Genomic DNA, 16793 nt, shown 5'->3' with positions numbered 1-16793 from the left:
TCCATGCTTTTCTTCTCTGTCTAGCTAATTCCATGTTAATTAGTCGGAGCAGAGCCAGCTGCACATAGGTTACCTGGCACTCAGGCAGGAGCATACCTGGACCGACAGTCTCCCACCCATGGGTGCTGAAGGATGCTGTCAGAGGGCTGGAATCGTGCCTCTGCACATTAGCACTGGTGTAGCACCGCTTGACGCTTTGCTGGTGACTGTGTGGCTATGTCATTAGCCTTGCTCCGGCAGCAAACCTTTGATGAGTAGCCCTGTGCCTGCCAGCCCCTTCCCCCACCCATCCCCCAGCTTCCTCTACCTGTGCAGGTGGGTTGTTGGGATCTGGTACAGGTGCTGAGGCAGATGCAGGTAGCACGGAGCCAAAAATGGAGCGGCTAGAAGAGAAGAGGTCTGAAAAACAACAGCAGGGTTCTTCTGAGCTCAGTGTGCCCAGCATTTGCTGGAATCAAGACTCAAACAGGGCCAGGCATGGTGGCTCATGCCTATAATCCCAGCACTTTGGGAGGCCAAGGTGGGCGGATCTTGAGGTCAAGAGATCGAGACCATCCTGGCCAACATGATGAAACCCCATCTCTACTAAAAATACAAAAATTAGCCCGGCGTGGTGGCGCATGCCTGTAGTCCCAGCTACTCAGGAGGTTGAGGCAGGAGAATGGCTTGAACCTGGGAAGCAGAGGTTGCAATGAGCCAAGATTGCACCACTGCACTCCAGCCTGACGACAGAGTGAGACTCCCATCTCAAAAAACAAACAAACAAAAAAATGGTGCCAACCACCATGCCTGGTTGGTGCCACCAGTGGTCCCAACTACACGGGAGGCTGAGGCGGGAGGATCGCTTAAGCCCAGGAGTTAGAGGGTGCAGTGAGCTGTGTTCTTGCCACTGTACTCCAGCCTGGGCTACAGAGCCAGGCTCTGTCTCAAAATAACAAAGACTAAAACAGGCTGGGTGTGATGGCTTACACCTGTAATTCTAGCACTTTGGGAAGCAGAGGCAGGAGGATCACCTGGGCAACATAGGAGACCCTGTCTTTACAAAAAATGAAGAAATGAACTGGGTGTGTTTGTGTGTGCCTGTAGTCCCAGGTACTCAGGAGGCTGAGGAGTGCGGATCACTTGAGCCCGGGAGTTCAGGGCTGCAGTGAACCACCCAGGTACTCAGGAGGCTGAGGTGGGAGGATCACTTGAGCCAAGGAGTTCAGGGCTGCAGTGAACCATGATTGAGCCACTGCATTTTAGCCTGGGTGACAGCGCAAGACCCTGTCTCTAAAAAAAAAAAAAAGAGACTCAAACAAATCAAGGACTAAACCCCTAAAGCCCACATGGCCCAGGGGGTGCCATGGCCAGAGGCATTACCCTTAGAGACACCTTTTTTTCCTGTAGAAAGGGGGCTCTGGTTGGAACCACACATGTTGGCAACTATCCTGGGCTCTGAAACACTCCCAGGCCTGGCGTTTCTGCTGCTCTCACAACAGCAGGGGCTCAAGGACCCATCTAACTGCAGGGCCTTGGCAGGGAGCTGGCTGTGTCGTCAGCGCCCTCTGCTGCTTCGAGGGAGAACTGCTTATGGTCAAGGCTAAATCCAGGACCAATTTCCTTGCTGAACAATGTCCCAGAAAAACTTCCCAGACCTTGCAGTTACTACAAAAAATAGTTTAGTTTTTCAAAAAATTCTGTGCTCGCCCCCTTGCCCATTCTACCAAGTCTTGCTCTTAAAGGAAGGCAGCGATCTGCTCTGTGCTGGGCTGGGGGAGATGCAGGCAGCCATGCTCTGTCTGCCTCTGGTCCTCACCCTGGAAAGGCTCGAAGGTGTCCATGAAGTCCAGGTTAGGCTGCAAAGGAATCAGTCCCGGCTGGATCATGTCTGCATTTCCCAGATGTGCTGCAAGAATCACAGAGAGAGGAACTATTTTGTCTTCTCAGACAATGTTGCAGGAACATAAAAAAGGCCTGAAACAGACCTTCCTGGCCCTGCTCACATTCTAGAGTCTTCCAAGGAGCTGGCTGGGATTTCTACCTTCTCGTAGGTTTGTGGCCATTCCGAACCCTCAGAAGGCAGGAAAGTGTTTTTGCCAGGAAGGTAAAATTGAGTATCAGGGAATGGACACCCCAGGAAGCTGTGAAGAGCTCAACAGAGAACAGAGACCTCCCCCAACACTGTTCTAATTTTCAATCTTAGGGCTCTTCCCTGAGGGGTTAACTGGAAGACTGAATGCCACCAAGGTGAGGGGTCACACCCGGGAGTGCTTCCGATTTTCTTTAGTATGAGTCACGGCCCGGCTGCCTTGGCTTAGGCATGGCACATGTCCCCCATGAAGGGAACAGCATCCGAAATGTGCCAATGACTCAGACTAGACCCTGCTGCTATCCTCCCACCATGGCACTACGGGAATGGCAGCGGCCCAGTAGGCCCACTCTGCAGACCCACCCACTCGGTATGTGCAGCCTGGATGTCAAATGAGGCCAGCCATCCTTCCCTTCCTTACTGCCTGCCCCCAACCGTGATGCGCAGCAGCTCAGAGACGGCCCTGAAGGAACCCTGGCCCAGAAGAGGCCTGGCAGAGAAGGAAGCGGCTGGCTGTTCAAAGCCCAAGGCCCTGGTTTGGGTTACCTATTTCCCGGGGATTGGGCCAGGCCACCGGCTGGTGTGAAGAAAGCGTGGAGAAGAGGGTGTCGCTGAATTCCGACATGAGCATGTCTGTGTCCAGCAGGGGGTCCTCCTCCATGGGGACGGGGGTCTTCCATCCATCCCCGTGCTTGTGCCAATATAGCATGTCATCGTCCTAACACAACACCAACATGGGGGAGGAAGCATCAAAGAGTAACTGACAGTGGGACGAAGAATTCCCACACCTGTCAGCTGGGGAAATTCATCACAGGGCTGCCCCGTGGAAGTGAGGCAGCAGGGTGGAGGCATTCGGAGAGTGGCTCCCTCCAGCCCACCCAATGGAGAGCTGGACTGCTTCTTGAGCCATTCCTGAGACTCCAGGGAGGGCCCATGGCCTGCCACCTTTTGCAGGGCTCCCCGGTGGGCCACCGAAGTCCCTGCTGTCTCGTGTCAAAGTGGAGGTCCTCAGAGCTCCCAGGCTCACCCACCTGGACCAGGCTGGAGAGGTCCTCATCCTTGTGCTGCTGTAGCTGTGGGCAAAGGGACAGGACACGGCGGTCACCAATGGCCCTAGGAGGGCCCAAGGGCTCTAGAATATACAGAACTCTTGGGGAGGTAGGCAGGGGTCCTGCTCACACCATCCCCAGGCCGATGCCTGCACAAAGGAGACTCCCACCCAATGCACAGATGGAGAAACTGAGAGCAAAGATGACCTGACTGAGGCAGGCCATCGCCTGGGCTAGTCTGGCACACTGGGCCCCAGATTTACTGCTTGATGCTCCACATCCAGGTGGGGCGGCTGTGGAGCCTACAGCCTCGGCCAGGGCTCTGAACCAGGGACTCTGCCGGCTCCCTCCCTAGGCGGGCTGCCTGAACACTCCAGCCAGATACCCTTTTCTTGAAGTAGGTTCTCCACTTGTGATACTCCCGGATCACAATCTCGATGCGGCTCTTCCAGTACTTCCCTTCCGTGGTGATGGCCTAGGACAGGGACAGAGGCCAGAGTGAAAAGAGGGGGCTCTGCTTGATCAGTAAAGCTCAACTGGTGTACCGAGAAGTATCCGGCACTACAATCAGGCCTTAGGCAATCCAGCTGGAAACCCCACGGTGGCTACCACATCACTGAGAAAGTACGTCCCACTTCTGCTGTGCCACAGCAGGCCCTCTAGCTAACAATGTGCTTTCATCTCAAGACCTAAGGCATCCAAAGGCCTTGGGGGCACGGTCCTGAGGCTCTGACCAGGAGGACGGGGTGAGAGCAGAACACTCCAGCAGAGGAAGCAGCAGGGGAACGCTGCAGAAACTCCCGAGCCCCCCATAAAAGGCCTTCCCCACAGCCTCTGCCACATTCAAAGGGCAAAAATGAACAGCCAATTCCAGGAAGTTTCACGTGGAATGTGCCCTCCAGGGGCCTCTCATCCAACCTTCACGTGATGCCAGCGTGGATGCCTGGCATGACAGCCTCCGAGCTCTAGAGGTAAGGAGCCCCAGCGCCTGGGGCTGCCTCACTTTCTGATCTCAAAGTCCAAATCACCTCACCTACAAACACTCTGTGTGTGTCCCTGACAGCGACAGCGAAGATGCTTTTCTGTTAAAAAGAACTGATTACAATATTGCCATACCCAACAAAATGATATCCCTTGATACTGTCTAATACCAGATTATACCTGACTGTCTCAAAACTGCCTTTCATTAGCTTACCTTCTAAATTCCCCTTTATCGTTAACAGTGAGACATGCCTAGACAAAATTAAAGCAACGCAGAAGAGTATGCAGTGAAGAAAACATCTCCCCCTCATCTGGCAGCCCTAATCCTACTCCCCAGAGGTTCCTGAAGTCTCTTAATAAAGACACGTCTGTATATTTTTCTAGACACTTCCTGTGCATGTATAATCACACATAGACACACACTTTAAAAATTAACAGAAAAGATATTAACCCCCTCAGTCCCTGGGCCAATCCCTCTGAGAAGGGGGAGGCTCTGCAGCCTGCGGTTGCCAGAGGCCACCAGCTCCCAGGCCTGGCCCCTGTACTCCCCTCTGCAGCCTCTCCTGCAGGACTAGCCCGCGGTGAGCCGCTCCTGGTAAGGTGCTGGTATGTTTCCATTCTCAACCACCCTTGGTCACTGCCAAGTACCTCCGGCCGGCGGTGCTCATCTACGTCCACAGAGCCGTCTAGGGGCGTCACAAAGTGGCACACAGGATTCTTGCGCTTCTCCAGATCTGAGCAGAGAGAGGGTGAGAGTCATACCATGATCTAGACCCCTGAGGGAGCCCCAGCCTGTCTGCCGCACCCCTCCCCCAGGGCGGACCATATTCCCCGGTACCCTTTCCTTCTCCTTCCCTAGGAAAAGGAGATTTCAGGGGAATAAAGGAATCCAGGTGAAAGGGGAGGAATCTGTCAATAACACCTCAGCCAGAAAGGCAGTGTGGCTACTCAGAGAAAGGTCAGCCCAACACAAGCCTGCCCCAGCACACTCATCTCCCGAAGAAGCTGCCAGGTCCACGACACCCGGGCTGGAGAGAGAAGGCCCGTGCCCGAGTCTTCCTAGACCTGCTCCCTGACTCTTCAGATGCCACCCCTCTGCTGGGCCTGATAGCCAGTAAATGTCTACTCCCCTAGGACTTGGCTTGGGCTTCCTGTCTGCACAGACTGAACTTCTGTTAGAAACACCAGGTCTCAGGAGCAGACTCTAGCCCCTGGGTGCCCAGGCCTCCAGGCCATGGAGTTCTCACCACCACCGGAGCCTAGGCTGGGCGGCACTTACACTGCATGTACCAGGCCCGCCAGATGGCATTATTGAGCCGGATCTTGTCTCTCCACTGTAGCTTCAGGCCCTTGAAATTCTTCCACTTTGGAGACACCAACTTCCCACTGAAAGGCAAGACAAACAGGGAGACTCAGTGATTACTCTGAAATTGAAGTGAAACTACAAAGTGCCACCCAATCATTCCAGGACCAAACTCCTGACTGACCCACCCCCAGCCAGACACTGGGCTTCATGGAATTCAGGTCACTGGGGGATTTCTTCAGAGCCACACAGGGCAGGGCGTGGCGGGGATGCTGTCAGGGTGCGGAGGGCAGGACTGGCCGCAGGGGTAGCGACTGGTGTGCGCGGCGGCAGCATGTGGGGTTCACCACATTCTTCCACCTACTTTGGCATATCCTACAAATTTTCCATAACTAAAAATTAAAAGAAATCTGTTGACCACAGAGTGAAACCCAGGCTCCTGTGACCTGGTCGTGGCCCGCCTGCTTTGCCACCAGCCCCCACGAGGCATTCACAATCCAAGTACCTGAGCATCCCACTGGCCTGAGTGCCTGCAGGGCAGGGCCCCTCCTGCCTCCCAGAGCCTCTGACATGGTCCTCACTCATGATGTCCCTCCAGTCAGACACCTTCTAATCCTTCAAGATGCTGCCCCTGACACCATCTCCTCTGAGCCGGCCTGGCCTCTCCCAGCCTGCTGCCTATTCCTTCTGGGTCCCTCTGCTCTCCTCCACTCTGGGACGGTCTCACAGGAGCTCTTATGTAGCAGTATCTGCACACACGCGCCTTTCCCTGTTGACACTGCAGCTGCTCTAGGGAAGACTGTTAGGTGGCTTGGCACATAGTAGGGGTTCAATTAACAATTCTTCACTATATGTCAAGAGCACTCGTAAATCCAGCCTCCGTGGTGGCACAGCCGTCTTGGGCAGCTCAGTTTTCCAAGCCATCTCTGGGCAGCCGGCATAGGGTTTCTCTTTTTCAGATGGCTTCACTATTTCTGGCCCACATCACAGTGGGGCTGTGGAGGTTTGATCTGACCACAGGCCACAGTCCTGCCCCTTCTCCAGTCCTACTCAGAAAGGCCACGTGGCAAGCCAAAATTTGCCAACAATAGTTGCAGCCTTCACAGGAAGCGCCTGAGCAACAACCATTCCGTGAACCTGGAACCTGCCCTGGAAGGCAGATGCCCTGGCTGTGCCACTGGCAGGACCCTTGTGCCTATCCCCACCCAAACCCCCAAGGAGCCCAGGCTTTGGGCAATACAGGCCAGAAGGTTATGACACCCCCCGGAAAAATGTCACAGTGCATCCTCTCAGCACACAAGAGACACGCAGACAGCAGCAGCTTCTGTGCAACGGATTAGGGACTCAGAGCAGTCACACGCCTTCTTCCTTCCTTCTCTCCCCAGTTCAAAGGCTCATCTAACCCACCTCCATGCTGATGGCCTGGCCTCACTGGCAGTACAGCAGGCAGCTACGGCACTGGACAGCCACCGCTGTGTCATGGCGTACCTGCTGCCTACCACAGCAGTGCCCTGGGTAAAATCAGAATGACATCCCCTCCTCCAGAGTGTGTTAATAAGGACTAAATGAAAGCACTCTTGTGTACAGTAAAATACACACACACATGCATGCTTAGACAGACACACAACTGGTAAACCCTAAAGCAAACACAAAGATATTAATAACCATCTCAATGATCTAGAGTTAAGTCATTACTGAAAGGCATAAATTTTTTTTTTTTTTTTTTTTGAGATAGAATCTCGCTCTGTTGCCCAGACTGGAGTGCAGTGGTGAGATCTTGACTCACTCCAACCTCTGCCTCCCGGGATCAAGAGATTTGCCTGACTCAGCCAACCGAGTAGCTTGGACTACAGGTGCCCACCACCACATCAGCCTAATTTTTTGTTTGTTTGTTTTTTGAGACAGAGTTTCGCTCTTGTTGCCCAGGCTGGAGTGCAGTGGCGCGATCTCAGCTCACGGCAACCTCTGCCTCCCGGGTTCAAGTGATTTTCCTGCCTCAGCCTCCCAAATAGTCGGCATTACAGGCATGTGCCACCACACCCAGCTAATTTTGTGTTTTTAGTAGAGACGGGATTTCATCATGTTGGTCAGGCTGGTCTGGAACTCCCAACCTCAGCTGATCTACCCGCCTCGGCCTCCCGAAGTGCTGGGATTATAGGCATGAGCCACCACACCTGGCCTAATTTTTGTATTTTTAGGAGAGACGGGGTTTCACCATGTTGGCCAGGCTGGTTTTGAACTCCTGACCTCAAGTGATCCTCCTGCCTCAGCCTCCAAAATTGCTGGGATTACAGGTATGCACCATTGTGCCCAGCAAAAGGCATAATTTTAAAAAATTTAGTTTTGATTTTCGTGGATACACAGTAGGTGCATATATCGAAGGGCATGATGTTTTTAACAACCCCCGCCCTGAAGTTCTTTCTCTTATGTTTGCCACATTGCCATGTGGTTCCTCTTCCTCCACAGGTGGAAAAAGTAACACCGGTGCCCTCTGCCAACACAAGGAACAGAGACCTGGGCAGAAGTCAGCTCCAAGTGCCAGACCAGCCCTGAGGGTGGGATCCACGTAGCTGCAGAAGCCTCACCCACTCTGCGCTGTGAAGAGCTGAGGACTGAAGGCAGGGGACAGCTGAGGCGGGGAGGTTCTCCTCATGCAACATGTCTTCGGTGGGCCACATGTCATGCCTGCGTGCTCAGCGTCCTGAAGGGCAGATGGCTGTGGGCACAAGGTGGATAACCAACCTGGCCAGAGCAGTGAGGGGAGGCTTTCTGGAGGAAGTGGTGCTTAAGCAGAGGCCTAGAGGATAAGGAAAGCCAGCTCAGCCGAGAGGAGACAAAGCCCACGCAGTTCCTTCTGCCTGGCCTGTGGTGGCCCCAGTGAGCAGAACTCAGCCTGATCGAGGCAGTGAAAAGCCCTCAATGTGTGAACCGGGCATGGTGACGTGCGTCTGTAGCCCCAGCTACTGGGGAGACTGAGGCAGGAGGAGCGCTTGAGCCCAGGTGTTTGAGGTTGCAGTGAGCCATGATGGCACCACTGCACTCCAGCTTAAGTGAAAGAGCAAGACCCTGTCTCAAAAAACAAACAAACAAACAAAAATAACCAACCAGGCCGGGCGCGGTGGCTCAAGCCTGTAATCCCAGCACTTTGGGAGGCCGAGGTGGGTGGATCACGAGGTCAGGAGATCGAGACCATCCTGGCTAACATGGTGAAACCCTGTCTCTACTAAAAATACAAAAAACTAGCCGGGTGCGGTGGCGGGCGCCTGTAGTCCCAGCTACTCGGAGGCTGAGGCAGGAGAATGGCGTGAACCTGGGAGGCGGAGCTTGCAGTGAGCCGAGATCTGGCCACTGCACTCCAGCCTGGGTGACACAGTGCGAGACTCCGTCTCAAAAAAAAAAAAAAAAAAAAATAACCAACCAAAAAAGGGAGTCTGAAGGCAGGGGGTAGCAGCAAACCTGGAGGGCAGAGGGTTTTAATCACATACAATGAGGGAAGCGGCAATACGCAGGGAAATTTAGCCTTACAGGCTAGAAGGTTTAGTTGAGGGTCCCCTCTTCTTCCTCTCTGTGAGCTGAAATGTTTCCCTTTTCTTTGGTGTTTACATCAAACACAGTCAGACTTCAGCAGCAACACGGAGATCAGAACTCCCAACTGGCATGACCCCTCCACCCCGAGTTTCTGTAATATCTCTATGGCCAACAGGTGGCGCTCAACAAACACAAAGAAGGGCATCCAACTCAAAATCCAAACTTAAACCAGCCACCGCCAGAAAGGGTCCACCGCCCACACCCTCATGGCAATTTCAAGTCAAGGTCAGAGGAGGCAACGCGTGAAGTTCTGTGATGCCTCAGAAGGTGGCAAGGTGGTAATGAATGCTTCAGGTGTTACAAAGGAAGGGACGCCCTCGACGACTCATGTCCAGAAACCCTGGGCAGGCTTGTATAGATTTCTCTCCTGATGGGCCTGGCAGAGCTGTTAGGCTATGCACTGTCAATCTTCAAGGAGGGGAGCGGGGACGTTTCCTACGCGGACATCCATGGGGGCCCTTCTTCACAGGGTACTCAGGAAAAGCTGCTCTAAAAGTCCCACAAGGGGCTAGGCGCAGTGGCTCACGGCACTTTGGAGGGCTGAGGCGGGAGGATCACTTGAGTCAGACTAGCCTGGGCAATATAACAAGATCTCGTCTCTTAAAAAAAAAAAAAAACAAAAACAGGGCTGGGCGCAGTGGCTCACACCTGTAATCCCAGCACTTTGGGAGGCCGAGGCGGGTGAATCACGAGGTCAGGAGATCAAGACCATCCTGGCTAACACGGTGAAACCCCGTCTCTACTAAAAATACAAAAAATTTAGCCAGGCGTGGTGGTAGGCACCTGTAGTCCCAGCTACTCAGGAGGCTGAGGCAGGAGAATGGCATGAACCTGGGAGGCGCGGTTTGCAGCGAGCTGAGATCGTACCACTGCACTCCAGCCTGGGAGACAGTGAGACTGAAAGCATCTGCGGTTGCCAGGACTTCTGCTCCCCTAACTCACGCTGCCAGCTCAACATCTTCCAGACAAAGGTGACTGGGCTGCCTCTTAGTCTAACTTGGATTATGCCCCATTCCTTCTTTAAAGCAGACCAGAAACATGTCCTGACTATTTCTGTGAGACCACTGGCTTCCCCGAAGACACGAAATTCTCCTCCGGCCTCCACCTCCCGAACCTGCCCCTGACATCTGCCCATCAGAAAAGTGAAGGCCGACTGCACTCACCCATTCGCTAGCCATCTCCTCCCCCTCTCTGGGAAGGCCATCAACTAGGGTCGCCAGCACAGGGTCTGGCATGTGGGAGGTGTTTTAAATATGCAGTTATTAAATGAATGCTAAATTTTCCATGAAGAACAATCTTTACACCACCCTGCCACGGCCGCCCTTCCTAGAAGGCAGGTTCTTGACGTGAAACAGGAAATTCACAGTACAACAAAGGTCTCTCTCAAAACTTTTCTTGGATGAAACTAGCAAACTATGAATTCCTCAGAGGTCTGGCAAGAGACTGCTTTGGAATGGAAGGAAATTAAATTGCAAGACATGCACAGACCAAGCTGGAAGTAAGAACAGGGGCGGGCAGAGAGGGCAGGCAGGGCATGGCAAGGTCAGGGGTCCCTAATTCTGTTGGTTCCGGCTGGGACGAACTCCTGACTCCTGCTTAGACCATTCTCTCCAAAAGAAAGCAGGCAGAGGCCGGGCACGGTGGCTCACGCCTGTAATCCCAGCAATTTGGGAGGCCGAGGTGGGCAGATCACGAGGGTTAGGAGTTTGAGACCAGCCTGGCCAACATGGTAAAACCCCGTTTCTACTAAAAATACAAAATTAGTCAGGCGTGGCGGCACATGCCTGTAATCCCCGCTACTCAGGAGGCTGAGACCTCGCCAATGCACTCCAGCCTGGGCAACAGAGCAAGACTCTATCTCAATTAAAAAAAAAAAAAAGCAAAAAAGCTGGATGCAGTGGCTCACGCCTGTAATCGCAGCACTTTGGGAGGCCGAGGCAGGCGGTTCATGAGGTCAAGAGATCAAGACCATCTTGGCCAACATGGTGAAACTCCATCTCTACTAAAAATACAAAAATTAGCTGGGTGTGGTGGTGCGTGCCTATAGGCCCACCTACTTGGGAGGCTGAGGCAGGGGAATCGCTTGAATCTGAGAGGTGGAGGTTGCAGTAAGCCAAGATGGCGCCACTGCACTCCAGCCTGGCAACAGAGTGAGACTCCGTCTCAAAAAAAAAAAAACAACAAAAAAAAACCAAGCATGCAGAGGGCTCTGGGGCTGTCATTATGGGTCTCAGAATAGTGGTGGAGCCCATTCATTTGTTCATTCAACCATATTTGTTTGTCATGGGGCAACATTTCCTCACCATTCCTGGTGCTTCTTAGAGGGACATCCCTTAGCAAAACACCCCTGGCTTCCTCCCTACTCCCTGACAGACAGGTAGAGTGGGGCATCTCAGTGAGTGCTGCAGGACAGGTACAGTGAGGGCTGCAGGACAACCTGGGCTTGGTCGTTCCCTCCTTCCCCTGCTCCTGAAGAGGGGATGGGGGTGGAAGGTCAGTCCAGGCTTCTCTTACAAGCCATATCCTCAGCTTGGTCAATAATAAAGTTAATATTTTGGCCAACATCTGCTGACTCTTTTTCTTGTAGTAAAATAAATATAAAATTTACCATTTTAACCATTTTAAAGTAGATGATTCAGTGCCATTAAGAACATTCATAATGTTTTCTAACCAGCACTATTACCTAGTTCCCCACTTGTAATCCTAGCACTTTGAGGGGCCAAGGCAGGAGAACTGCTTGAGCCCAGGAGTTTGAGACCGGTCTGGGTAACTTAGTGAGACCCCCACGTCCACAAAAAATTAGAAAATTAGCTGGGCTTGGTGGCATGTGCCTGTGGTCCTAGCTACTTAGGAGGCTGAGATGGGAGGATCGCTCTAGCCCAGGAGGTCAAGGCTGCAGTGTGCCACTATTGTACCACTGCACTCCAGCCTGGGTGACAGGGCAGGACCCTGTCTCAAAAGAAAAGAGAAAAGAAAGAGAAGGAAAGAAGGAAGGGAAGAGAAAAAGAGAGAGGAAGGAAAGAAGGGAGGGAGGGAGGGGGAAAGAAAAAAAATACTCTCAGAACTTCATTACTTTCAAGGCAGAATCATATTCCATGTATAGATGGACCACATTCTGTTTATCCATCATCAGTAGGACACAGGTTGTATCCACCTTTCGGCTATGGCAAATAGCGCTGCTACAAAGTGACTCCTCCGTTTTATTTCCCAATCAGTGTAGAGCTCTGGTGGGGAAGAGTTCTCATCACTGAGCTGGTGCTGGGGATAGAATGATGGGCAAAAACAATTGTGAGCCTTCTTGAAGGGCAAGCTGATAACTGCCCATCAACATCGTAACTGCACATCCCTGTGGCCCACAAGCCCCCTCCAAGGAAGTGATTCGACAGATTCACTTCACATGGGCACAAAGACATGAAGAGAAGGACATTAAACTGCAGCACTGTTTGCAGCAGCAAAAGGTTGAAAATAACCTAGATATTCATCACAGGGGACCAGTCAAAACTGGCATATCTACACAGTGGAACACTATGGGGTAATTTTTAAAATAACACATTTCTATGTGGTAACATACAGGGAAGACCTACAAGAAGCACTGTTAAGTAAGTGCAAAAACAAAAATAAAACCAAGGTGCAAGACAGACGGTATGGCTACCGTTTGTTTTTCTTTTTTCTGTTTTTTTGTTTGTTTGTTTGAGACGGAGTCTCGCTCTATCACCCAGGCTAGAGTGCAAGCCTGGCTCATTGCGAGCTCCGCCTCCCTGGTTCACGCCATTCTCCTTCCTCAGCCTCCCGAGTAGCTGGGACTACAGGTGCCTGCCACCGTGCCCAGCTAATTTTTTGTAGTTTTAGTAGAGATGGGGTTTCACCGTGTTAGCCAGGATGGTCTTGATCTCCTGACCTCGTGATCTGCCCGCCTCGGCCTCCCAAAGTGCTGGGAATACAGGCGTGAGCCACCGTGCCTGGTCCATTTGTTTTTTATTTTTATTTTTATTATCTATTTATTTTTTGAGATGGAGTCTTGCTCTGTTGCCAGGCTGGAGTGCAGTGGCGATCTCAGCTCACTGCAACCTCTGCCTCCCGGGTTCAAGCAATTCTCCTGCCTCAGCCTCCTGAGTAGCTGGGATTACAGGCATGTGCCACCACGCCTGGTATATTTTTGTAATTTTAGTAGAGACAGGGTTTTGCCATGTCGGCCAGGGTGGTCTCAAACTCCTGGCCTCACATGATCCACCCACCTTGGCCTCCCAAAGTGCTGGGATTACAGGCGTGAGCCACCACGCCCGGTCCGGTATGGCTACCGTTTATATTCAGAGATATCCACACAGACACACAGGAAAGGAGGGAGGAGAAAAGACAGCCAGGATGGATACATAAGAAAAGGGTAAGAGTGCCACAGCGATTTCCCTTGGCAGAGATGAGCTGGAGAAGCAAGGGGTCCAGTGAGAAGGAGTGTTCACTGGTCACCGTTTTGTATTGTTGAAATATAACACTGGAACGTACAGCATTCCTCCCTTTACTGTGGTATTGTGGTTTACCCATGATCAACCGCTGTCTGAAAATATTACATGGAAAGTTGCAGAAACAAACAATCTATAAATCCTAAACTATGCACCGTTTGGAATAGCATGAAATCTCATGCTGTGCGCTCTGTCCTGCCTGGGACATGACTTGTCCCTTTGTCCAGCAGATCCACACGGTAGTTGCCACTCATCTGCTAAGTCACTTAGCAGCCATCTCAGTGGTCAGATCCATGGTTGTGGTATCACAGTGCTTATGTTCAGGTAGCCCTTATTTTACTTAATAATGGCCACAAAGCATAAGAGTAGTGAGGCTGGCAATTCAGATATGCCCAAGAGAAGCCTTAAAGTGCTTTCACTAAGTGAAAAGGTGAAAGTTCTTGACTTAAGAAAAAAACTCATATGCTGAGGTTGCTAAGATCTATGGTAAAAACAGATTTTCTCTCCGTGCACTTGTGAAGAGATTGTCATAACTGCTCTGTGTTATGATTGTTGTTAATCTCTTACTGTGCCTCACTTATAAATTAAGTTTTATCACAAGTATATAGCTAACATGTGAAAAAATAGAGTGTATACAGGGTTTGGTACGATCTGAGCTTTCAGGCAGCCACTGGGGTCTTAGAACACACCCCCTCAGATAAGGGGGACTACTGTATTACTTTTTCAAAGTAAACAAGGAAAAAAGACCAGGTAAGGTCCAAGACATTCCAGGGCTTCTAGTTAACTGCAGAAGACAATTCATCACAAAAAGAGATATAAACTTGTGAATGAGTCAACTCTGGGCACCAGATCCAGATATGAGGATCACAGTTATTAGGTGGTTTCAATGGGGGAGTAGAGGAATGACTCTTCCAGGAGTCCAATTCACTTGCTTCAAAAGGGCAGTCTCTATCGGCTGGTCCTGGGATGTGGGCCTGGTCCCACAGGCTGCCAGCAGCCAAAGCTAACAGGCTACAGACGAACAAAGGTTCACTGAGGAGCCAGGACGCAGGAGGGGCCACCGCCAGTGGCCTGGCAGGAGGGGCAGTGTGCAGGTCAGGCCGCCCACCCGAGCAGAGAGCCTCCTATGGAGGAAGCCCAGGGGTTTCAGGTCCTGCTCCATCCTCCTCGTGGCATCCTTGGCATCTTTTTTCTTATATTCAAAGAACATCCTGTTGGAGAAGTAGGCTCCGAGGGCTGTGGCGGGAAGGCTGGTGCACACCCCAGTGTGCGAGCGTTCGAGTGCTTGCAGGTGTTCCGCCCACGTGCGTGCCAGCTTGTTTGTGAGGGTGTATGTTTGTCTTTTTTGTGTGAAAAGCAGGGAGTAATCATTTCCATGACCATCCAAAAATAGGGCAATTGAGGGAGTGGATACTAGGCAAGATGTGCCGGCCTGCAATGGTGACTTTACCCTGCCTGGGATGGGCTGTGTCCAGGCCTTCCACTAGAGGACAGACACCACCATGCCTAGACCACTTCTAACCAACAAAGAAAGCAGAGTGGCTCCATTTCTGGCCTTGTCACCCAGGCCAGCCCAGTCTACCCTCTGCAAAACAGTGACCACATCCACCACTCAGGACACCGGGGTCGGCCATAGCAGATATGAGGGCCTGGGCCCAGCACACGGTCAATGCTGGGCATGCTGAGGCACGCTCTTGAGTTTTAGGAGATTCTTCGGCATGTTCTTAAGTTTCCTGTCAGATTCAAGCCATAAGTGGACTTTCAGGCAGGGGCAGGGACCCCTGGGCAGGGCACCATTTAAAGCCAGAGTCGGCTGGGCACGGTGACTCAAGCCTGTAATCCCAGCACTTTGGGAGGCCGAGACAGGCGGATCACGAGGTCAGGAGATCGAGACCATCCTGGCTAACACGGTGAAACCCCGTCTCTACTAAAAAATACAAAAAAAATACTAGCCGGGCGAGGTGGCAGGCGCCTGTAGTCCCAACTACTCGGGAGGCTGAGGCAGGAGAATGGCGTGAACCCGGGAGGCAGAGCTCGCAGTGAGCCGAGATCTGGCCACTGCACTCAAGCCTGGGTGACAGAGCAAGACTCCGTCTCAAAAAAAAAAAAAAAAAGCTAGAGTCCTAGGTTTCCTCGCCAGGAGAGTAAACCCCAATCAGACCCCAAGGTGCTCCCCACTCCTCTAGACTGGAGATGAAACCAGATTTGCAAGAGGCAAACTTGGTGTTTCACTTCAATTTGCATTATTTGTTAATGAAATTTCACAATTAAAAACCTGTGTGTTAGCCATGTGTCCCTTATTTTCTAAGCTGTTCGCCCAAGCCCATTGCCTTTTCTAATAACTTATTCTGAAATAATTATAGACTCACAGGAACTCACACAAATGGAACACAGAGCTCCATGCACCCTTCACCCAGCTTTCCCCAGTGGTGGCTCTTATATCTCTGGAGCACAATGTCCAAACCGAGAAACTGGCTTTGGGACATTACTGGCAAACAGACTACATGTCATTTACAGTCATTGAAATGTCAACGTTGTGGGTGTGTGTTTTGAGATGGAGTCTCGCTCTGTTGCCCACGCTGGAGTGCAGCAGCACAATCTCGGTTCACTGCAACCTCTGCCTCCCAGGTTCAAGCAATTCTCCGGCCTCAGCCTCCCAAGTAGCTGGGATTACAGATACTGCCATCATGCCTGGCTAATTTTTGAGTTTTTGTAGAGACAGGGTTTCACCATGTTGGACAGGCTGGTGGTGAACTCCTGACTTCAGGTGATCCGCCCACCTCAGCCTCCCAAAGTGCTGGGATTACAAGTGTGAGCCGCCGTGCCCAGGGGTCAGCCATTGTTTCCCTTGCTATTTTATATTTGCAATATTATAACATTAGTGGTATTAATGCTTTGTGATGTTTCCGCAAATGCTTCCCCTAGGATTTTCATTGTCTTTTACTTGTTTTTATGGCATGTCTTTTGTTTGTTTGTTTGTTTTGAGACGGAGTCTCACTCTGTCGCCCAGGCTGGAGTGCAGTGGCGCGATCTCGGCTCACTGCAGGCTCTGCCTCCTGGTTTTACGCCATTCTCCTGCCTCAGCCTCCTGAGTAGCTGGGACTACAGGCACCGGCCACCGCACCCAGCTAATTTTTTGTATTTTTAGTAGATACAGGGTTTCACCGTGTTAGCCAGGATGGTCTTGATCTCCTGACCTCGTGATCCACCCGCCTCAGCCTCCCAAAGTGCTGGGATTACAGGCATGAGCCACCGCGCCCGGCCTATGGCATGTCTTTTGAATGTAGGTTACATATTTGTGTAGTCATCTCTACTGGTCTTTCTTCTTTTTTTTTCTTTTTTAT

At 51.7% G+C, this 16793-nt stretch overlaps 1 protein-coding gene across 1 annotated transcript in view; it reads right to left on the bottom strand.

The window, feature by feature from the left end:
- MLXIP (MLX interacting protein) overlaps positions 1–16793 on the bottom strand; it is an 83542-nt gene that overhangs the window by 11269 nt on the left and 55480 nt on the right. Inside the window, exons 2-8 of the mRNA XM_011964487.1 lie at positions 5381–5487; positions 4750–4835; positions 3506–3595; positions 3103–3144; positions 2618–2789; positions 1799–1888; positions 308–399 (exon numbers count right to left, since the gene is read on the bottom strand). Coding sequence (XP_011819877.1) covers positions 308–399; positions 1799–1888; positions 2618–2789; positions 3103–3144; positions 3506–3595; positions 4750–4835; positions 5381–5487 — 679 coding nt within the window. The remainder of the gene's footprint in view (positions 1–307; positions 400–1798; positions 1889–2617; positions 2790–3102; positions 3145–3505; positions 3596–4749; positions 4836–5380; positions 5488–16793) is intronic.

Source organism: Mandrillus leucophaeus, unplaced genomic scaffold (genome assembly GCF_000951045.1).
Source record: "Mandrillus leucophaeus isolate KB7577 unplaced genomic scaffold, Mleu.le_1.0 Scaffold7, whole genome shotgun sequence".
In the NCBI taxonomy this organism is placed as follows: domain Eukaryota; kingdom Metazoa; phylum Chordata; class Mammalia; order Primates; family Cercopithecidae; genus Mandrillus; species Mandrillus leucophaeus.
Note: the sequence above shows the minus strand (reverse complement) of the source record. Positions and strands in the feature narration are given on the sequence as shown.